Source organism: Diplotaxodon limnothrissa, linkage group LG7 (assembly GCF_057381915.1).
Source record: "Diplotaxodon limnothrissa isolate DT_005_m linkage group LG7, D_limnothrissa_male_GT1.1, whole genome shotgun sequence".
NCBI classification, from domain to species: domain Eukaryota; kingdom Metazoa; phylum Chordata; class Actinopteri; order Cichliformes; family Cichlidae; genus Diplotaxodon; species Diplotaxodon limnothrissa.
The window spans coordinates 14,022,350-14,046,113 of NC_140602.1; the positions used below are offsets into that span (position 1 = coordinate 14,022,350).

General features: G+C 40.5%; 1 protein-coding gene and 1 non-coding gene across 3 annotated transcripts in view; both read right to left on the reverse strand.

Moving 5' to 3' along the window:
* Positions 1-2,194: 2,194 nt before the first annotated feature.
* trnaq-cug (transfer RNA glutamine (anticodon CUG)) lies at positions 2,195-2,266 on the reverse strand. The gene has a single exon. It is a non-coding gene; the product is annotated as a tRNA-Gln (tRNA).
* Positions 2,267-11,672: 9,406 nt separating this feature from the next.
* megf11 (multiple EGF-like-domains 11) overlaps positions 11,673-23,764 on the reverse strand; it is a 60,221-nt gene continuing 48,129 nt past the window's right edge. The window contains exons 13-25 of one of the 2 annotated variants that reach the window (XM_085357479.1): positions 23,559-23,661; positions 20,617-20,763; positions 19,144-19,278; positions 17,062-17,190; positions 16,327-16,455; positions 15,559-15,687; positions 15,293-15,421; positions 14,953-15,189; positions 14,638-14,807; positions 14,484-14,547; positions 13,004-13,048; positions 12,095-12,301; positions 11,673-11,848 (exon numbers count right to left, since the gene is read on the reverse strand). In XM_085357479.1, coding sequence (XP_085213605.1) covers positions 11,673-11,848; positions 12,095-12,301; positions 13,004-13,048; positions 14,484-14,547; positions 14,638-14,807; positions 14,953-15,189; positions 15,293-15,421; positions 15,559-15,687; positions 16,327-16,455; positions 17,062-17,190; positions 19,144-19,278; positions 20,617-20,763; positions 23,559-23,661 — 1,800 coding nt within the window. Of the gene's footprint in view, positions 11,849-12,094; positions 12,308-13,003; positions 13,049-14,483; positions 14,548-14,637; positions 14,808-14,952; positions 15,190-15,292; positions 15,422-15,558; positions 15,688-16,326; positions 16,456-17,061; positions 17,191-19,143; positions 19,279-20,616; positions 20,764-23,558; positions 23,662-23,764 lie in introns of both variants that reach the window. The other variant, XM_085357478.1, reaches the window with a different exon arrangement.

Here is a 23,764-nt window from a genome sequence, read left to right on the forward strand (position 1 = left end):
GTTGGTATTTCAAAGGTACTGTACAGGTGTTAAAAGTGACCAGGTTTTCTATGTAAAGGCCTAGTTATTGATGTTAAGTCATTAAACTCAACAAATCAAAATGCTCTTCAGAGCTAAATGATCATCATCACACTTTGGTTTAGCATGAAAATATATATATATCACAAAGGTCCAAACGGTCCAAACGGATATTTAAGTCGAACTGCCTGAGAATATTACATACCATTTTTCTGTCAGCTTGCACTAAATTCTCTGCTCTGTGCTCTTAACTTCATGGTTATGCTACAGTGTTAACTAAAAACTTACAAAAACAACTGTGGGCCTTGACTAGGCATTTATTTGTATTTTTAGCAGATGGTGCTTCCCACCCACAAACACCTGGAGCTGCCAAAGAGCTATGTAGTGATGCAGGTTCAGGTTTGACTAAACACAGTATTTATTACTGCACTGGTTACCAGCAGCGCCGTCACTTTAGAGAAGACTAAATAATTATTTTGTGACTTCACATAAATTGCTTGCAATCCAAGATCAGATGTGTTGTTACAAACACAGTTAAGTTCAAGTAAGATGAAGTGAGGTTCTTCCTGTCAAAGCACAACACAGCTGTCATACTGGGCTTTTTGCAGAAGCGTGAATGTGGAGTACTGACATTACCTGACATTTCTTGATCTCAGCAAATAGCTCAGTATGAGTTGAAGGGCTAAAGCAGAAAAACAGAACATTAAGTATCTGTATGTGTTACCCACAATGAAATAACAAGCAAGCTCCAAAGCTGACAATCACTGAGATCGCTGCTGCTGTCAAACAAGAAAACATTGCATCCATGGCAACAGCTGATGAGTTATTACAAAAACCAAAACCCAAAACAACAACATCAAAAAAAAAAAAAAATGAGGGAAGAAATTAAAACAACTCTTTTAAAAAACGTGTTATTGCAATATCTACACACTGGAAGGAAGGAAGGAAGGAAGGAAGGAAGGGTGATTTATCCAACCTAATGTATGAGCCTACCTTGCAAACGACTAACAGACTGAGCAACAAATACATTTCAAAGGATTATCATTTTCTGATTTGATTCAGGATAACAGCTAGGCTAAAAAAGTGTGTGTATGTGTGTGTGTGTGGGGGGGGGGACCAGCTGTGTTGGGGTTATTGTTGAGCTTTGAAATCAGCCATTAGTGTGAATTGGTCTGCCTTGTTAGCCTTGCATTAAAGGCAATAGACAGAGTTTTATTTAATATCAGATCAGAAAAATCCAGGTGAAATTACCATATAATGATGTCTGGTCTTTGATCGCATGAGACTATTGTTGATGACATCCTCCAGAGGATTAAAAATTGTTTCAAAAATGAACATCATTACAAGGAGGACATTAGACAAGAAAGTGTTGTTGAAAAATTCTACGTTACACCTCAAGCTTGGAAAGGGGTCATCATCAAAAAAAAAAAAGTCATCCTTAGATAGTTAGATAGTTTTTTGTTAAGTTATGTTGTAATTTATGTTAGGTCAGTCTGTCTTGTCTCTGCTAGCCAGCTAACTAGGCCTCTTAGTTAGCTAGTTTAGAGTTTTTCTGTTAAATTATGTTGTAAATTTATGTTGCATGTAGCACCTTGGTTCCTGGAGGAACGTTGTTTCGCCTCACTGTGTACTGTTAAACTGTATATGGTTGAAGTGACAATAAAGCCAACTTGACTTGATCATCAGCTGGTCATGCCAGCAGCACCAGTCTAATCAGCTCCTTGACTCACTCACACTTTTTCAGAAGTATACAGTTTTTCAGACCATCAGGGAAAAAGTTTGTGTTCTTTAGTTGAAAAATCCCTTGACAAAATTGGGAAGTGAGTCAGTGATTTGACTTAGACTTTCAAAAACTGTGTTTTTTTAAATGATTTATGTTTTTCTACAAATATATGCACGTCAGACTCTTAAGAAAACTTGCAACGTGTGAGTGCATGTAAATAGTGAACGAGTCAAAATATTGCATACCTTCTGCAACTGAAATATAAACGGAGGAGAAAGGATTTATTTCGTACTGTGGAGATTGTTTGTAATTTCCCATTAGTAAGCTGAAACGATAGATATTAGATATATTATAATCTATTTTATAAGTATTGATAGACCTAAAAAGAATCCTGTGTGTTAAACTATAGACATTTTACAATAAAAACGAGAATTAAAGAAAAAATAACTTTTCAGGTCCCACCGAGATTTGAACTCGGATCGCTGGATTCAGAGTCCAGAGTGCTAACCATTACACCATGGAACCACGTGTCAGCGACCTACTAAAATCATAGAGTGAATCGTGACACATCTTGTTTCTGCAAGGTGTATATTTATTGCGGATGTATTGTTTCCCTTGTAGACCGGAATAAAAAGACAAAACTTGGGCACTTACTTGTGACTGGCAGAATTACTTCAATGCCGCTCTCACCAGCACTCGGCTGCCTCCTGGTGGTCAACATGTGTAATTGCAAGAACCGCAGGTATTGATTTTCATTCCGTTTTCTGCTCGTCTTTTATGGAACGCTGTATGGAACGCCAGGACTGCCATAATGAATTAATTAAATACACCATTAAATAATTAATTAAATGTGGCAATAATTAATTAAAATTGGAATTAATTAATTAAATAAATAGTTATGACACATGTAATTAATTAATTATTGACACATTTAATTAATTATTTATGTATTTCACATTTTAATTAATTATTGACACATTTAATTAATTAATTATTGACACATTTAATTAATTATTTATGTATTTCACATTTTAATTAATTATTGACACATTTCATTAATTATTGACACATTTAATTAATTATTTAATGATATATTTATTTATTTCATTTTGGCAGTCCTGACGCCTGGCTCTCATCATGAAATAATTTTATCTGTCAGCCTCACCCATCAAACTCAGGGGGCGGGGTTAACGCTGATCGAGTCAAAACCATTGCTTTGGCCTGGTGGCCATTGTTTCTAGCACACAACAACCGGCATGTGGAAGCTAACAGAACTGAGCTTTGAAAAACCCTGTTTGTGTGTTACCAAATACCGTTTTAATATTTTTTTAGCCGAGAATGTAGTGGTTTAATCTTCATGTGTCTGGTCGGTTTGTCAAGATACAGCCTCTTTGCAAAAGTGTTTCGATGATTTCGGAGATGTCTGCCCAGTCTCACGGCAAAGCGTGGGATAGACCCGCTCGCCTCGCAAGCAATCCCACCGACAAAGCGCAGGCCCCGGTACACAGCTGTAGTAACCCCCGCTGACTTCTTTTACTGAGGTTATATTTATCGATGTTTTATTTCCTGATGTTCTTATGTGTCCTACGTGTTTCAGTCGCCAATTCTGAATTATAACTAACATTAAAAACATGTTTAAGGAGGAGAGAGAGCAAATAAATCTGTTTAACATCTGATCTTTGGGTTTTTGTTCAGTAATCAGCGTGACCTGTGTATAAACACATAAAAGAGATAACGTTGGTGTTTCCGTCATGTAGTAACTGCTGGCTTTAACTGTACAAAGGTTGTTCGACACTATGAAACACATACAGACTTCATGATGTTCGGCTAATATTTTTATTGTGAATATTAATCATGCTGACCTCGCTCTGTACACCACGCAGCGAGGTCAGCATATCCACGATATCCTCAGCTCCATGAGTTAACACAAAGTTTCCCAGCTGACTATCTAACTGCCAACTATTCCAGAGACGTGAAAATATACAGCATAAAGAAAAGTGTAAGAGACTCAGCAGCAGATTAGAATAACAGTTATACATTTAATAAATCACCAAATGAATCCAAGAAACGAGCAAACCTGTTCCGACAATTTGAATTTGTATTCCCTCAGCTGCAGACTCGCTGCTGTTTAAATGTTTGAAAAGGAAGATTAGATATAAAAAACGTCAAACATAGACTCAGTCTGCCTTCACATTTGATATGAGGCCAGCACGTATAGTGGCCTCAGCAGGCTATTACTGAAATACACGTGCTATATCATAAACTATGATATAAACAGGGAGGTCCTATTAACATGTTTAGTTTTAAAGGACACCTTCCTGCCTTTTGTCTCATTCATGAGCAGTATTAGTTTTCTTCTAACATCCAGAAGTCTGCACCATGTGTTTCATAGTTTGTAACAAGCCTTTGACAGGTAAACATAACATGACCGAAAAAGAAAAAAAAAAGAAAAAAAAAAAGAGAGAGAGTGTTGACATAAGAAGAGAAAATTCTCTCAATTATGGAGACAGACAAATGGTTCATTTATGTTTGATGTGTGTTTATTCCTCCCTAAATATCGTCGGTGAAGTTCGCCATGCATGTCAGATTTTCCTGCGCATTTTTATACCTCTGCCAACAGAGAGAGAAAAAAATCACATTCTAACAGACAGCTGGTGCTTAGAATACAGTTGAATAACTATTAAAAAACAGATGATATTTAGATGATAGTTCAGTCTAACACATGTGCCAGTGAACCATTAAACGTCTGTGAAACTATGCAGTTATGAAACGTAACTTTAACCTCAGCCAAACCGATTTGCTCAGTTGTAAATAAAACAGCGAAGTAAACGTGACCCGACAGACAGAACCTGAGTGAATGAAGTCCAGCGTTTAACCACTGAGAGCTAAAACTCAGCTGAGGTTTGAAAGCTGTGTGCCGGTGATTGGACATCAGCCGCTGATAAAGCTGTTCGCCTATAAAGTGCTCTGTAAGGAAACGAGCTCCAGCAGCTCTGCGCTCGGGGAAAACACTATATTTACTTATCTTGTGCAGAAAAATGCGCTGACATTGCGCTATATCGAGCACCGGCTGCCCAGTTAAACTGTGACTATCACCAGGTAACTAGGCGTGTTTCTTGAATTAGCAGCAGGTGTTAAACAGCTGACAGATGAGGAGGATGCATGCAGGTAAACTGAGGGTCTGTTGAGCTGATCGCTGGTTTCGTGAGAAAAATGTCAGCTCGTTCTTTATGTTACAGAAGCACAGAGACACAAGACCAGGCGGAAAGAGACGATCGTTCGGTGAAAATGAGAATCTGCGAATGCAACATGTGGAACACGGAGAGTGGAATATGTAAACAAACCGGTTAACGTAACCCCCTCGGTGCACTCTGCATGCTAACTGTTAGCAGAGCTAGTGAAATCTCTGAAAACATCTGAGCACTTTTGCAAACATGTTCTATGTTGACAACCTGACCAGACATACGTCGCGACATTCGCGGCTAAAACACTGTTAAAAGTGTAGCTGGTGACAGAAAAACGGGGTATTTTAAAACTACACCACCACCATTGCTGCTTGTGATTTGATCTGCATTCTGGGATAACTGGCTGCCCCAAGTCTACACAAGCAATCGATTTTCTAGGATCGACCTGTTTTGACTTACTTTGCACGGCAACCAATCAAATGTTAGAGAAGCTGCATGGGCAGCGTTAACCCCGCCCCCTGAGTTTGATGGGTGAGGCTGACAGATAAAATTATTTCATGACGAGAGCCAGGCGTCAGGACTGCCAAAATGAAATAAATAAATATATCATTAAATAATTAATTAAATGTGTCAATAATTAATGAAATGTGTCAATAATTAATTAAAATGTGAAATACATAAATAATTAATTAAATGTGTCAATAATTAATTAATTACATGTGTCAATAATTAATTAAAATGTGAAATACATAAATAATTAATTAAATGTGTCAATAATTAATTAATTACATGTGTCATAACTATTTATTTAATTAATTAATTCCAATTTTAATTAATTATTGCCACATTTAATTAATTATTTAATGGTGTATTTAATTAATTCATTATGGCAGTCCTGGCGTTCCATAGTCTTTGAGGCACATGTGAGTATGTAAACCTCAGGGCGATTCCAATGTCTCCAGTCCACACTAGTAATAATGACCTAACCATGTCTAAATTAAGTCTACAGCCACAATTTAGTGATCTTTCATTCCAAATCCTTTCCAGGAGGTGCACTTATGTAATTGTAATACTATGTTAAACTGCTGCTGATGAAACATCTTGCATTAGATCTTTTTGAAATACAATTAATTTAGATCTGAATATACAAATTTAACGATGATCTTTCTGCAAAGAGTACCTAATAACACTTAAATTAAAAAGTGCAACTGCACATCTGTGAGTTCACCACAGTTAGCAGGCCTAGCACAAAATCAGTTTATGACTGAGATTGTTCAACTCTAGGGTAAATCTCCTTAGTTCAACCAATACCTGTGAAAAAAAAGCATTATAGACCGAGGTGCAACATTACATAGCAGGACTCACTAGCCTTGAGCACTCGCAGGGTTGTAGTAATGTGGTTGCTCTGTCTCCATAAAAATAGTAATTTCTTTAAACCTTGAGCTTTGAACTCATATGGAAACATCTGTTCTCATAGAATTCTCCATTAACAGGTCTCACCAGTTGATTTAGACAAATCTTATGTCATTTCCTTTCCCACCTTTACTTTGTTAACAGGCTTATTTAATTATTGAGCAGTGTTAGAAGTGTCAAGGTTGGTTTTCATCTGAATTATATACAGACACAGAGGGAGTGAAAATGATCAACCTCACTGGGATGAATAGTGATTGTGCATTAAGTAAAGATCCAGCTCTGGTCTGATGGATAATCACAGTTCCTGTAGCAGGACGTGACCACAATAAAGATCGGCAGCTGAGCTCTGCTATGGATTTAGCCACAGCAGAGTGCAGTCAAATGGTGCATACTTAAATGAGAGCGCTATCACACCACAATTGATCCTGCTATCAGAAGTTCACCAGGAAAAATAGAAACTTTATCAGAAGTTGTTGTGTGTCGCTCTTTTCAAATGCTTCATGCAGACATAAATCTATTCCCTGGCTCTCAACAGCTGATGTCAGACTCAAGTGAAAGTGACAGGTTATTCTGCAGCAGCGTGGTCAGCATCCAGGTGCAGCTTTTCAGAACATGTAGATGTTTTCTTCCCTCCCCACTCTATGACAGCTTCTGTGAAAAACAGCTTTTGCGAGAGATAGAGCTGACAGGCAAATGCACCAGAAAGGTGTACGCCTTAGGACTGCATTAGAAAGTGAAAAAAGCCCTGAAGTTCTTCAGCTCAAGATTTATCAACGTTGTAAGATGCAGACCAAAGATATGCACACATATGAATCAAACCAATGACACCGCTCACATTTAACCAGTTGCAACGAGTTTGTGTCGTGTGTAGTTTTTGGTAGCGTTTGCATGTCATCTTGTCAGCTTTGCATGAATTTTGATAAAACGTGGTAGGGTTGTAGAGTGGGGTCATGTTAACAATCCATTAAAATTTGGCTTACATCCACCAAGGTCTTCAAGGTCGAATGAATGATTTATCAGTCGGAAAATGATTAAAAAAAAAAAAAAAAAGCTTTAGAACGTAGAAAAAAAATTATCCTTATAAGTGAGATGTGTCAACATATAGAAACTACTGTAAAAATATTTTAATATGTCATATATGACCTCTGACCTCACAGTTGTTAGATTAAACTGCAGGTCAAAGTGATAATAATTCTATACAGTGTTATTTAAACCCATGCTTCGTACTGCTTTTGCTTGCATTGACAACATGGAATTACATATGGGGATATACAAATATCTCGTTACTCTAGTCAAATAACCTCAAAGTTTCATCAAATACCTCATCATTAAATCTGTACCGCCTTTGTTTATACTGGTAACATTTAGGAAATGATTCTGGTATACGTGGATTTTAAATATGGCATTACAGTTTGCATCCAAATATCATGTCACATTTGACCTCTGACCTCACTTTCACATTTCACATCTGCCTTTCTTACATCTTAAAAGAAAGTATTATCAAGAAAAAGAACGAGCTGGTTATTCCTAAATCAATACCTTGTTTGATTTATTGATCATTACCTACGCCTACATTATCTGTCTAGCTGCCCTTCTCTGATTTTTACTGCACAACAAATTTCTTAAAGTAGTTTGAAAAGAACAAAGAAAAGAAAAATGAATATATACAGAATACAACACTATTCCCCTAAAAGTAAATACTACCCAGAGAATGAGCTGCCATGCCAGAGGTTTGTGCTCTTGGAGTGCTTCTTGTTAACAAAGTGAAAATGTCCAAAAAGTTCTCTGCAAGTTTTAACTGCCCACTGAAAGACTAGCAGTAATAAAGGAGAAGAAATATGTTCAACTGTGAAGATTATTTCAATACTTTGTATAAAATGTAGTTTAAAGGGAAACAAATGACTTCCCGTGAGACAGCTGACACTGTTAAATTAGGATTAATGGAGAACAGATGTGGACAGAAGCGAATGTGCCACTAATATAGTTGCATATTTGATGGCACGCTTTACACTGAGATGTAATATTCATATAGGTGGCAGAACAAGACTCTGGAAATTAGAAACATTTTCTTTTTGTCTGTCACAGTGACTCAGCTGAAAGAGAGCACACGCTCCCCAGCAGCAATAATGATACCTGCATCTGAACGCACAGAACTTTTAAGCATTCAGTATCTGTCCAGCTTTTAGTCAAATGAAGGTTTGTTGCCGTCTGTAACTCTCTACATGGTCTGACCTCTGAGAAATCACATAAAGTATTTCAGTTCGGAAAGGCTATTCAGCAAGCCAAAAAGAAGAAGAAAAAAGAAACGACATCTCTCAAGTGCTTACCGTGCTACCGTGTGACCTCTTCCTTTTATGCTTCTTTTCTTCCACTCTAGCTCTCTTTAAAGTCCCTGGCTGTATTTGGTCCATTAGTTCCTTGACTTAGTGACTGCATTTCCTTTCCGTGGGGCATCACTCAGGGTTTGTCGGCTGTCAATTGAGTGGAGCTCAAAAAACCCGCTCCTTAATTCTTTGTAATAGTGACCCGACACCCTGCAATTTCTCCACGTTCCGGTAATTATGACAGTTATGACTCTTTTTTTTTAGTAAAGCAAGCACTATGGCCTTTTACACTTGAGAGACGCAGAGTTATTTCTATAACTTCATATAGACAGATACGGTTAGTCATATTAAATGTATTTGGTGATCCAACAGCGTAAATTATTTAAAAACCCCGTGCACTGAGACAAACTTAACAGCTCCAAAAATGTGTATCTTTACTTAACTCCAACAGGTCATCATCTCAGCCTATCGTGTTCATGAAGTAGACTTCTGAGCATCAATTACAACCATCAGCGATCCTGGGCGCAGTCAGAGATGAAAAACAGGCTCCACACTTTCACATAGAGTAGCAGTAAAAAAAACCCTGCTTTTCTGTTTTTCACTCGTCTGCACAGTCGATCAGGAAATTACTCAAAAGAAAATGTTTAATTCCTGTGATTTCATTTATATAGCTGTCAAGTAACTCTAATGAAAGTACAATAAATGCGGTAGAATAAAGGATAAAACATTTTCCTCTGTGGTGTAGCGGATAAATTTACATGCTGTGCAGAGCTGAAGTGTACGTATGGTGTAAATCAGCTTGCTTTGCCTGGAGGTCGCTCCTTTAGAATGACAGGAGGCCAGGGGCCAGTTTAAATGATAAAAAAGTAGAATTTATGAGATTAAATGAATAAAACTGACAAGCTGATAGCGCAATCAGTAGGGGCATCTGAAGTTTTGTTAAGTTTAAAAGCCTTCATGCAACACCCCGCAACGGTGGAGACCACTCAATCAATTTTATACAGTGAATTTTAAAATAGTCGACGGGTCAGCCGGCGCCCTGCGGTGGCGAGTAAGCCTATCGCTGGTCTAAATCATGTAGTTGTCCCCTTTCTGCTTCAGTCTGCGCACAGCATATAACATCGGAGGATTTAACAGAGTTTCTATTCATGAATTTCACCCAAAGACTCATCATTAAGCCACCTGATAAGATTTGTTGTTCACCAGACCAGAACCCTTCATTAAGGGTATTAACCTGACTGAAACGGGTTTCTGATGGCAGAATAGGCATTTAATTTGAAACTTGTACCAAAACAACAACCTGCTTTGATATGACAGCAGCTAGAAAAACCTTCCTCGGAGGTCAAATAGTCATATGGTTTATGATCCACTGGTCACCACACTGGTCAAAGATGGGATAATGTTCAGCACTAATGAAACGCTGTCTGTGCATCGATTGTCAACATGTTATTGCTTCTACATAGGGTGAAATGGAATTCACATAGTGAATGAGCAAATTCATCTCGATAAATAAATAAATAAATAAATAAATATGCTCTTTTAGCCTGATACAAACATAAATTTTAGATTTAGAAATGGATTTGTTTCCCTTTCTTTTTTCTTTTTTTAAACATATAATTCCCTTTTGTAAATACTGCACAGGATATTTGTGGGTCTTAAACTGCTCATGTGAAAGCCTTTTTTTTCTCCCTTTTTTCAATTTACAATTTGACAGAGAGTGAGAACATTTTAAGTGACTTCAAAAACAGTTCACAAAATGACACCGATAATTTCACAAGAAGATAAATTGTGTTATCTACATCAGCGGGTATCCATGCTCATTTTTTTTCTTATGCTAGAATAACACAGACTTTTTTTTTTTTTTTAAAAAGGAACACCATCACTAATATAAAACAATCCAAAAAAAACCAATTAGATTTATAAATACAAAAAAAGTCTAAGCAAACTCTTCTTATGACCCACTATTTTAAAAAAAAGATGTAAACCAAAACATTTGCAAGAAAAAAAAAAAAGAAGAAGAAGCTTTCACGTACAAAACAACACAAGATCAGATCACTTCATTAGTGTGGGGAGAAAAATCCAAACTTTAGACTTACTGTTACTTTCAGCAATGCAATAAATGCATGAACACTGATGACCTGAATACATTTCAAGATACACTGGGCCTCATTAACACTAAAACTAAGAGAAGCTCTTTAGTAAGACACAGAGATCACATGAGTATTAACTGTGATTGTTACTGGATAACAGTGAATAAAAAAAACCCAAATACAATATTTTACTATTTATCCATGCTTCCTCAGACTTGGCTCACTCACAGCAAAGTTTCCTTAAATTAACATTTAGTGGAGGTTTCGCTACCTTTGCCTGCGCTTTTCTTCACTTCGGAGTAGATGATCGTAAGCACTTTGTGGCAGCTGTGCTGTGATATGCAGCTGCTTCACAGAGAAAATTCATAAACACTATACATAGCAGATCTTTGCCTGCTTAGATATGGTGAAGGCTGTTAAACCTTCCTTCCTGTGGAGAAAATCACTTGTGTTTTGCGGGGACTTTATAAACGCTTGGCTGTCCTTGAATGTAAACTTATATGATGGGTTAAAAATCAGAGTGAAGAGAGCTCTCTCCAGGTAAATAAACTGTCCACCCACTCCATGTATACTGTCTTACAGGGTGCTTGGAAAGATATTGTTCCACTTCAGCAGGTCCATAAAGAGGCCAGCCAGCAGTTTGTGTGATCAATTATATAAGAAAATACAATGAGTGAATGATCGCTGGTGTGTGGGACACTCTATCTCCCCCCTTTCCTCTCTCTGGGCAATAGAATGGGCACCAGTGAGGGAGCTAAAGAGAGCAGGGTCCAGAAGAGCTGTGGCTGTCCTTCCATCTCAGCATGTCAGTATCTAATCGAACACACACAGAGACAAAGGGAGGGCCGTTGGTTGAAAGGTGGCTGGATGTTTCCCAGATGCCGGCACGCAGTCAGAGGCCCGGAGGACAGCGTGCCTTCTAGAGCAGAGAGCTGGGGCTTTCTGGAGGCGGTGGGGGTGTGTGCGTGGGGCTGTGACGCATGGGTAGTATGTCATAGTGGCTGGGGATGTGGCTGCTGCGGGGAAGGTCGTAGGGGCTCTGGGAGAATCCGGTGGCCATTCCATTGGGCCCCTGCAGGACGCTCACTGTCGGCTCTGTCACAGTTTGGGGAAGGAGGAAGGGAAAAAAAGTGGGAGAGATACATAAGAAGGTAAAGTGTCAGGCACAGGCTGAGGGAAAAAAAGAGACCAGAGAGGTACATGCAACAGAGACCACATATATTTTCTTTTATCAAGGCGTACAAATTCTGTACAGGATCACAGTATGGGACATGACCAGAGAGGCCATAAGCTGCAGGACCCTGCTGAGCTCCACACACAACACTCCAACAACGCACTCACCAACATCATAGACATTCCTGCTTGCACTGCCCAGGAGGGTGGCAGTGCCTCCAAAGGGCACTTCACGGTGGGAGGGGGATTTCATCTCCACATAGCTGCTCTCTGTGTGCTTGCAAGCCAGCCCTGGTGGGTCTCTAATGGTAGCATAAGGATTCTCACTATTGAGGGAGCAGGAGCTGTTGCTGCACATGGAGCTCTTGATGTAATCTGCAGCTGCCGCAAGACAAGGACATATTTAGTAACAACAGAGATGAAGTGCCTGCCACTGACTTTTAACAATGGCGTACATACTGAACTCTGATATTAAAGGACTAAAATTTAAGCTGGTATCAGAGCGTGACCAGAAGAATGGAAGCGAAACTCGTTGCCATTCTCAAGAAGCTGAACTTCTTTTGTCTCGGACAGGTGACTAATGGTGGTACGTAGTAATCAGAGTACAAAGGGGAGAGAGTGGAGGACTCGTCTCATCCATAACAGTCTCATCATACTGATAAGAGGGCTCATTAGAGACCGCAGCAAAGCTGCTTCAGACCACTCTCCACACCCTTGGGTTTCTCACATTCACCACCGATTGAACAGTGTGGAAGACAAAATGACGTATCAGGCACGGAGCCATAGAGAGCAATTACTGTTGGAATAAAACCTCAGCCCACCATGATCTTGTCCAAAGTGCAGTGAGTTTTCACATAAATTACAGAGACTATATGGATGTGGGATTTTGGGTCAGAGAAATAGCTGTCTCAGAGGGGAACACGACCCAAATGGGAAAATGGATATATGGGCTGTTAAGCATAAAAGGATTTTGTAATTTAGCTGCTAGTGAAGCTGAACAGGATTCCATATGCAGAATAGGTCTTCACAGACATGCATGCAGCACACAGCAAACTGTCCCTGCTATTCATTTCTTACCTTTCCTGGAGCCTCTTTGTGTCTGTGCCTCACCCTGTTGAACATCTGTAAACATGTCAAAACAACAAAGTCAGACATCACATTAAATTCCCAGAACGTGTGAAGGTTGACAGGCGACGTCTCATTATAGTGAAATATTATTATTTTTTTATTTTTTGAAAGGATAGGAAGAAAATGATGGTGATAAGTTACTGCCAACAACAAAATACCACAAAAAAGAAAAAGCCAAGTACTGTGACTACAACAGTTCATAGCTCAGTAAATAAAAACCACTTTTTGACTTCCCAATATAATTGATGTGCTTTGTACGTATAAACTAAATGGGGGCTCCGACTTTTAAAGTCAAGCATGACAAAGAATTAATTATAGATATTAGGTTTTTGAATGGACATCCAGCCTATTGTGATTCCCCGAGCGCTGAACACTGTCCTTTTTGTCAAAGCTGCTGGCATCTCACAGATATGCACAAGGTGTCCTCTGGTGTCTGTGCATGACCCACTTGGTTATAACGAGACTAAGACTGCTTTCTCGCTCCAAACTTGTCACATACATTATTGAATCTAGTAAAGGACTGTGCACACTTTTCTAAAGTTAAGCAAGCCTAAGCCTAACCAGGGAGTGGATGCAAAATTGAATTCAGTGATAGAAAATAAAGCAAAACAAAGTCCAAAAGACAAACGCTCCCAAAGGGGACATGGACTGCAATCACTTCCTACTGAGGATTTTATCAGTCTTTAAAAAGGGGCCCAGTTATCTCTTGGCATCTTATATTGCAGCACTTCACGGCAACAAAGCAAAAAGGACACCTTGTGCGTATCTCTAGGACACCAGTGGCATCTGACAGAACTGCAGCAGTTGACGCCTCAGGGTCAGAATGCATTGCAACAGTGTTCAGCGCGCCTAAAGTAGGACATAAGCAGTAAAGAAAATAATAATATTAATAATACAGTATTTTTACAACAGCTCACACTGTCATTCATTATCTGTGCACCACACCTTATTCTCCACTTACAAATGGTTACCTGACAATTACCATTAATACAAAAAAAAATGACTTTGATGTGCTTACATCAAACTACCCTTTAGTTTGTTATAAACCATTTATGAAATGCTAATATGCTCCTTTTAAATGCCACACTTAATTTTCTATCGTTCACAGCCTATGTGAGTGTAGTGTTTGACCCAATGTAAGCCTTCATAGAAAAATGTGCCACCAGGGGAAGTGAAAGAGGACTAATGAGCTCATAGTGACCCCTATTCATCTTCGCACCACTGCTTTCGCTGCATATCTTATCAAAATCAGAGCAAAGGTTATGTCTAACAAGAGACCCCTGGTTCATCTTCATTCACAGCAGGTTAGCGCCAATAAAGGGTGTGTGAGAACGACACGTGTGTCTTTTGCCCTTGAATTGCTGGCTCTGTAAAGTCCAAATTCCAGATCTACGAACTGCGATGTAATAAGGGAGAGAAGAAAACTGACCCAGGTCATTGAGGTTGCAGTAGGCCCTCCATTCAGACCCATTTCTGCTCTTCAGCGTGTTTGACTGTGAAAAGAAAAAGACAATGTAGTGTTGATTTTGTACTGCAGCATGTAATTTAGAAATTTTGTGCGAAGACATGGAGGGAGTTCATACTTTGAGGGTCAGAGTGCCGTCCAAGTTGCTGGAAATGGTTGAGACCACATTACACTGAGCCACGGTGTGGTAGCTAGGGTTGGAGAAGCACTGGCCACTGCTACTGCTGCTGGTCTGGCTCTGACTGATCTCAGGAGCACTGGTTCTCATCGCGACAGTACTGCCACACTCTGAGGATTTACACACAGAAAGGTTCAAAAGCAAAATGATACCTTTTTACATTTTTTCCCATTTTAGTGATATTGCATGGGGTGTAATATCCCATCACTTACATATATTGTAAGTGATGGAAAAATGCACATGCAAGACTCTTACCAGACAGAGAGTAGTCAGTGTTGGTAATGTGCATGGCCTGTGAGTACGATACACTTGGCTGGATCTCATGGCCCTTGTCCCTCTGCCTCTGTCTGTACCACACAAACAGACTAAGCATGGCCATGATGATGAGGAGGAGAAAGATGATGCCCATGACAGCCCCTGCCGACTGGCGCTCGGAGCCTCGTGCTGGACTGATCTTTGTGTATGGGTTCAGCTCTTCCATCATCAGAGCTGCTACAGAGAAAGCAGAAAAAGTGGGTCGTTTAAACAATGCATACACATCTGTGTTTGAGCGATAATACCCCGTAAAGCCTCGGCCATCTCAATCACCTCTCACCTTGATCGCAGCGGATGCCTTTATAGCCAGGGCTACAGTAGCATGTTCCAGTCACATAGTCACAGGTAGCATTGTTCAGGCACTCGCATAGCTGCTGGCAACCATATCCAAATGTACCAGCGGGACACTCTGCATGACAGAGAGGCACATTATTACACCCATCAAAATTAAAGCACTTACAGAGTGGGAGCCAAACTGTTTATAGAACACACACTCATCTACTGGGTAATTTTGCTCAGAGCTAAAATGTGTTGTGCCTACTCAACTCTGCTCACAGCTCGTCCCAATGAAGCCGGTTCGGCAAGCACACTGGCCAGATATGTGGTCGCAGTCTGCACCGTTTTGGCAGCGGCAGACTTCGGAGCAGTCCCTGCCGTAGAACCCTGAAGGACAGCCTGGGACAGAGATGTATAAAATGTTGGGGTGGGAGGAGTGGTGAAAACAAAGAGAAGGGAAGACAACATAGAGAGTCAAGGTCAAATCGCAAAGGAACGAGGAAATCAATATCACTCAATGTCTCTGCTGCATACTCAATAAGAGACAATGTGAATGAATTGAAATGAAACATTTCCTGCTTCTGCAGAAAATGCTGTTATGCTGTCAACATAACCTAGAGGTGGAAATAAAGAAGAAGACAACTGCAAATAGTAAGAATCTATATGAGAGAAGAGAGGGGAAAACAAATGTAATTTTCATGCACAATAGCAGGAGCTCCACACTGCAAACAATACTGAATAAACCCCTCGAGGTGATGGATAATGGAAATTCAAATTAGTGGACTGATATTGATGATCTGCTCTATCCCTGGGTAAATGACTGGGATGTATTACAACCATTAATGAAATGACCATTAGTTCTGTTCTGCTATTGCTCTCTCTCGCTTTAAAAAAATAAAAATAAAAAAATTGATAAAAACATCCAGTTTCCTTGTAATCAGAAAAAAAGCATTGTTTCTCACTTGTCATCTGCTGCAGTTCTATTAGACTGCCAGTAGATGACACTGTGTGTCTACTAACTGGATGGGAGAAACTCACGCTGTGTGCAGTAGAGACCGGTCCAGCCGGGGCTGCACCTGCACTCTCCATCATAGGCACTGCACTGGGCTCCATTGTGACAGTTACACGAGTTGAGACAATCAGGGCCCCAGTGCCCAGAGGGACAGGCTGCAGACGCCAGAGACACAGTCAAACTCATGGTCACGCACTCTCCCTTACATACACTACGTCCTAGACATGCATACATGAATCACATAACACATATGTTTGAGGAAAAGTCCAGACATTCTCCACGCTTTCATACAATATGTTAAAATGATACATTTGGAAGAAAATCCAGTTTTGTCATTACCCTCCACAAGCCCACAAGTTGTAGTGTTGGAAATTGCTGTCAGGTGAATATGTATGGATTATCACCCGTGTGATCGTTAGTTGTTGTTTTTTTTTAGTTTAATAGTTAATGCAATTAAAAAAAACACACACACACATCAATTTCCCATGCCATGGCAGCTCAAAGTTCTGCTAATGATCTTTGGCCTACAGTTCTGTAAATCAAAGAGCATAATGTATTACAACAATCATTTAAGCAAGCTGTGTGTTTTACATCAGCTGGTGCTGAGGTTAGTTCTCTCTGTGCGCTGGGTCATGAAGATGATTAATGTGTATGAAGGTAAGGGTGAGAGAGAAATTAGGAGTGGAGACAGACAATGAGAGTGGGAAAAGTGGACAAATGAGCAAATTACAGAGTGGATGAAGGAAGGAAGGAAGCCATACCCTGAGAGCAGTCCTCTCCTATCCAGCCAGGAAAACACTGGCAGGAGCCATCAATGGGGTTGCAGGTGCCGTTGTTGGTGCAGAGGCAGATCTCGGCACAAGCTCTCCCGTACCTGCCACTTGGACAGACTGCAGAACAGAAAGAAACAACACACCACTTTACGAATAAACAAAAAAACTGCTCTGCCTCTTTTAAGATTAGAAAAACCCATTAACATTATGACACTAAACTTAGGCACATTACTGTGAACACATTTATGAAAACACACTGATTTTTTGAAAAGGTTGTGTAAACATGTTCCTCTAATGGATGATATCCTTTTATTTGAGTGGACACGAAATGATCTGCTTAAACAAAAGGAGGAGTCAGTCACTGCCTCCTGTGGCACAACTGCCCCATTTCCACTGCTTAGAGTGGAATGAGTGATGTGCCAAAGAATTAAAATAGACCATGTACACAGACCACTGTATACATTTTTAATGAAATTAATATTTCAATGCATCCAGGCACTCTTCAATAAGAAATATTATTTCCAGTGAAACCTCGTTTGTGTTTCCTTGTTGGACCATGGGACAAATTAAACCAAGGTGTATCTCAGTATCAGGATCAGGGAGCTGCAGTGCCAGCAGATGCAATAAACGTCTCACATAAAAGAATAGCCACCGTTAGGAATATCTGATAAGGTGGCAGGCTGTGAAAGAGATGGGTCTGACTCATTATCATGGGGGGTGATTTTAATGATTATATTTCAACTGGTTTTTCCCTCTTCTTGAGAGCTCTTTCAACCTCTTTCAAGCAGGTTGTCATTAAGCCATGAGGTTGGCTCCCCCATACTGTTGCTTCTGGGGATTCAAGCCTCAGCTCACTGGGAGAGCTTCATTAGGCTGGGACTTTGTGTGCTGGACAGAGGACAAGTGAGGACACAATGGGGCTCAACAAGAGGATAATGTGCATGATGATGGCCACCTCTGTCCCTCGTCGCCTAACGCCCGCTCACCAGTAATTATGGTTCAGACAAATTAGGACTCGTTCTCGCTTTTACTTTTCCCTCTTCCTTCAGCTAAGCTATTAAACTTTTATTTGTAAGACATTGCTTAAAGCCATGAAAGAGAATTCAAAAATTCCTCATCGCCTATCTGTAATTTATTAAAAAAAAGAGGTAAATTATTAGAGGAAAAAAATCTACAGCGCATTTGTGTGAAGGTATCTCTTCTCAGAACGGCGGAGAACATTTTTAATGTGGAACCACTGACACGACAAATACAATACCTTGTCACACAAATGAACTGAAATCAGCACGCTGTTCAATGGATGGACAGTGTGGAGACAAAAACTACTGTGACACACACATAGTATACATTCATTCTCTTTCTCAGTTTCCTACTAAATGTTCTCTTTGACCAGACATATAGCTAAACGTCTTGCAAAAAACAAAACCCTCTTTGTAAAACATTTATCAAGATGTCATGACGCTACAAGAAGTAGTTGCTGAGAAATGTCGCTTATAAGGAATAAAAAGTGCCAAACCAAGTTGTTTTCATATAACATCCTCAGTAACGCCACAAAAGAAAAGTTGCCTTGAAAACAAGTTTAACAATAGAAACAGGTGTGTTTGTGCATTTCTTTGTCTGTATATTAATGAAAGCAATTTACATACAGCTCCTTTTGCAGAATTAGGCAAGGGGACAGCAAAATTTACTTAAAATATTCTTTGTCTAAAAATGTGGCTCTTAGCAATTTTCCATCCTCTGTTGAAGGTTGTTTTTTTTGTTTACTTTTGTTTTTAGCTTAGGTTGCATCGATAATAGTCATATTTTAAAGTTTCAAGGCTAAGATGCTAGTGCGAGAGGCAGCAGGTCATCTTATTAGGACCAGTGTGCAAAGAGAGGACTTAAACAAAATGTACAGGAACAACATGATCAGTATTATTCCCTTACAGATTTCTGTATTTTGTACAAAGGCATTTTCAAAAATAACCAACAAAAAAAGAAAAAAAAAAACACTCAAACTTCACAGTGAATGAATTTCACTGTACGTGAAAGAGCAGGATAAAGGTCAAAAGGACATAGAAGACTACTTGCCTTGGTTGCACAGCGAGCCGGTAAAGCCAGACAGGCACTCACAGTGGCCCGTGACATGATGGCATGGCCCGGTGCTGTGCACACACTGTGGACACGACTGGCTGCAGCGGTGCCCGTAGAACCCCGGAGAGCAGACTGGAGGCAGCAGAGTGTGGCAAGAGACGACAGAGAATCAGTCACCAGCGTTGGATGAAACAAGAGGTATATAGTAATGAAACAAAGCATGACAAGAGTGATCAAGGGAGTGCAGAAAAATCAAGGCTGCGAGAAGTAAAGCAGAAAAGACAAGGAGCGACAGCAAAGGCAGGGGAAAAGTATAAAAGTCAGTCTCCATTGTAATCACTGCCATTTTATCTGCAGCCAGAGACAGAATAGTAAACGAGTTAAGAGCATAGTGAGTCTGTTTTACGTCAAGTCATGAGAGCAGCCTGATGATCTATATATGTGAGGAGACACACAGCTGTGTTAATAATGCAAATTTCATTGAAAGAATGTGAACTGAGAGATATATAAACGGTGGTGCAGAAGTTATTATATAACACTTTATGCAAAGATTGTGCAACCATTATAAAAAGCTGCAATTTATATTAAAAACATATTTTCATTCCAGCGCTACACATTCTAAGAGCGCCTTAGGAATACTTACACTATTTTCACAGCCAGTGATTCGGAGAAAACTGTCAGGGGACAGCTGGGTATTTCTAAAATAGAAACCTTTTAGAAACTGACAAAACAACCTCAGTTGTAGCTTGACAAACTTGCAATGTTAAGTTTACCCAGTGGATTTTATTTTAAGCACCAGGTGTGGTGCATTTTTATCATCCTCTGGAGAAGCATGCAATTAGTTAACAATATTTCAGTAAGGGAAAAAGTGCAAAACTGCAGTTACGAGGTTTCTAGCTGACGAGAAAATTATCTGTGTAAATATTGAGTTTGGAGGAGTAACCATTTCCCCTCTCTGTCTCTCACACACACGGCGTGTTTAAGTCTCTCCACTCAAATTGATGTTTACAGGTTTGAGACAGTGAATTCACTCCCAATCAGTGAGTTCATCACTTGAGAGCACCTTCAGACAGACCCCATTCGGAAACCAGCGCTGGCACTCCCAGTGAGCATACCCTCTGATGAGCCTCAGGCGAGGACTGTGAGTCTCCCACTGTGAGGTGGTTGTTGAGGACTGTGCCAGAAGGGGGTGAGAAGTGTGTCAGTGTGTGTGTATGTTTATGTGTCTGGGGGAATGCCATTGGGGCAAAGACACTGTGATTACATGATAGCTGTGATGAAGGGTTTACACTCAAGCAGTTATGTCCAACAACAATTCTTCAAAGATCAAACAAGGTCAGTGCTGTGATGGAGCCAAGAGAATTAATTTGCTGTGCTATGATGGAGTTTGCAAGTATGATGGTCTCAGTGAAACAGATTTATTTCCTAAGGGTTTAGATAAAAAGAAGTTGCTTCGAGAAAGAGGCTCACTTCTTTTGCAGGACGTCCCTCTGTATCCAGGTGCACACACACATGTGCCGTCCTCGGGAGAGCACGATCCTCCGTTCTGACAGGAGCAGCTGACTGAACAGTTGGGTCCCCAGAAGCCTTGTGGGCACACATTATCACAGTGGATTCCTGCAGACATGTTACCAAATCTTCAGTGAATGCATATTAAGAAGGCAAAAGACTGGTAAGCTGATAAATTCTAAACAGAGTGCCATCTGTAAAAACACATCATTAAGGGGCAGCATTCACAATGCTTGATCATTGCACATCTTTTCAGGGTTATTAAACTAACATGAATCATTGACTTATTTTAGTTTTGAATAAAGAAGCTGCAGTTTGGAGGGTGTTTTTTTTCAGCCCATCTTTCACACTCTGCTTCTCCTCTCCAAATGTATTTTATTTTTGATCTGACTGGAGCTCCTTGCCAGTGCACTGTGTTGATTAACAGGGTTGGGTCTCAAGAGAGGCCAAGCTTGTCTCCCATTCTCTTTCAGCAGAGCAAGGGTAGTGCATGGAGCTGAAGGGAAGTACTCAGACCACAGTCTGCAAGTGTCACAGTGTCTTTTTTTTTCTGTGGCTTCAACCAAATGCAAAACACTGCATCCATACAGGGCTCTCACTGTGAATGCATTAGCATGCCCATCAGAGCGCCATGTTTTCCTTCAGAAAAAAAAATTCACGCGTGCCGTTCTACATGTATACAGCCGGGTATAGAAAGTGTGGCATAGCCCTGCAATTGCACATGCACACGGTCGGTGTCACACAGTCGCACAAATGCATGCAAACTCTGCAACCTTTCAAGCTTCAGCCCTCAGTTCGAAGCCTCATTTGAAATTTCCTTTGAGCGAGAATATCTGAGAATGGTGTGGCAATTAAAGCGGCATTAGTGCAGTACCTTTGAATTAAACCTGGACTAAACTCTGGGGACTAATGTTATACGGTAACCATGGCACCTTAAGGCTATATAGGATAGGAAATGTTAAGTCTGATGAGTGGGGGGCTAGATGGGTGTGGGGGGTACAGTCGCAGTGATTAAGTCAGAAGCTGTGCCATGGACATCAAAAGGAGGGCAAGGCTTGTGCAAGTGTGTTTGAGGTTCTGCTAGGGCAGGCAGGAAAAAAAAAGAAAAACAGTGGCTGGCTTTACTGTCAGAAAATGAATGCGGACAAAGCATCACATTTTTCAGTCTAATGGTGACAAACAGAGGGGCTTTGGGTGCCTAGTGAGGGAGAAGAAGAAAGAGTGAAAGAAGCCAGAACTGAAGTCTCTTCAAAGGAGGCTTTTCGCTGAGAAGTGCCAGAGGTCCTACTATCCAATTTGTACAGTGAGCACAGCGAAGCAAACCTCTCTCTCCCTTTTTAACTCTCTCTCTCCTAGTGCATGTAAACACACATCACATTACCTGCTTCGTGTCATGGACCAGAATCTCTACAGAAATAAAAGGCAAAGGTCTATTTAACATGGTCTAGCACGATGCCCTCTGCATCAAGTGTCTAGTCAGAGAACTTTTTTAAATCTTTGTTGGCTGATGTCAGGCTCACGACAGTTCAGTAACAATTCTGTGGGTCATAGTCGGCCTAGCCACTTAAGCGCGCACACTCCTAAAGTCAAGCTTCTTGACAATTTAGGCAAGCCTCACAATAGAGCCAACACCAAGTTGACAGCAAAGTAGAATGCAATACCAACCCTGGCACACTCAGTGATATGACAGTGTTTACAAAAATAGCTGTAAACAGACATTTCACTCCATCCCTGACTCAGTCCTGTGACGAATCCCACATAGCCCTCTCTCTAGGTGCTCCTTCCTTCAGAGAGACCGCTGTCAAGCCGCTGCAATTTAAGTATGTATGTGTGTGTTTGTCCGACCCACTGGGCTGCACGCTGCCCCCAGCTCTGCACCCTGGTGACTCAATTAAGGCTGACAGATGGTCCCGACCTGTGCGGGATTCAGAGCATGAGAGGCCCGTTTTGCCGGCTCCATTCTTGCAGATAATAAAACCCACATTGTTTCCCAGAATAAATGCCCGAAGCTCGGGAGGCTGAATGGAGTGGGATGCTGAGAGCTCACAGGCTTGACCTTTCCTGCTGAATCTTTTTCCCTCTCCGACTGCACCTCTCTGCCCAAGCTCAGAGACCAGGTCCTTTGCTAGCCCCCTGTATTTGACATTCAGATGCGACGCTTCATTTTTGAGCATAATGACTCTCACCCTTGCTGTGACATTCATACTTTCCAACCTCCAAGCTTTTTCCCTGTAAGCAAATGGTTTAAATGACAAGAAACAGAGAGCGAACATATGGACGTGCAAACCCCCCAAAAAACGAAAAACTATTGCATCTAGAGGGGATCAGATTCCAGTGGAGAGCTTGTGATAGCAAAGAACGATTGATACTCTGGTGAATAAACGCGGCAGCTGGTTTAATCAAATTTCCCAATAAAATGCAAACTCTAATAAACAGAACCAAAAATAACAATATCACAAGACATATCTAAAAATCTTGAGAGCAATGTGGGCCAATTATTTGATTCAGTTTGCAAATATTTAGCTGATGATTCAGTTCAGTCCTTGTGTGTAGCCGGCATCATATAATATAAGCATGATTGCATAGCAGCTTCCAGCGTGCCAGCCAAGAGAATTAATTTAGAGCTCAATTCTCAACATCTCTCATTCGGCTATGCCACCGGCGCAGTGGCAAAACAAATTGAACATTTAATTAACAAAACACTGTGTAGACATTCTGTAAACATACTGTACTGCACAAGCCATGAATGCTGCAGCATATTTTCCTGTTATGGTAAATCAGTGTGTCTGACTGGCATCTAATGTCTTTGATTTTCAGCTAATGAAGATAACTACTAAAGACGGGCCGCTTCTGCTCCTAAAGACAGACTACTGTGATTTTGTTGTGAAAAAAGGAGTACAAACCTGTCCAGCCAGGGTAGCAGCGACAATAACCGCTCACTGGGTCACAGCCATCGGCGTGGCTGCAGTCGCAGCGCTCACGGCACTCCAACCCATACGTACCCTCCTGACAACGACGATAATAATAAGAAAACTTGATCTAACTCTTCTAAAATACAGCACAATGATGCAAAAGATTTAGCTGGGTCTTCACATCAATCTCTCAGTTA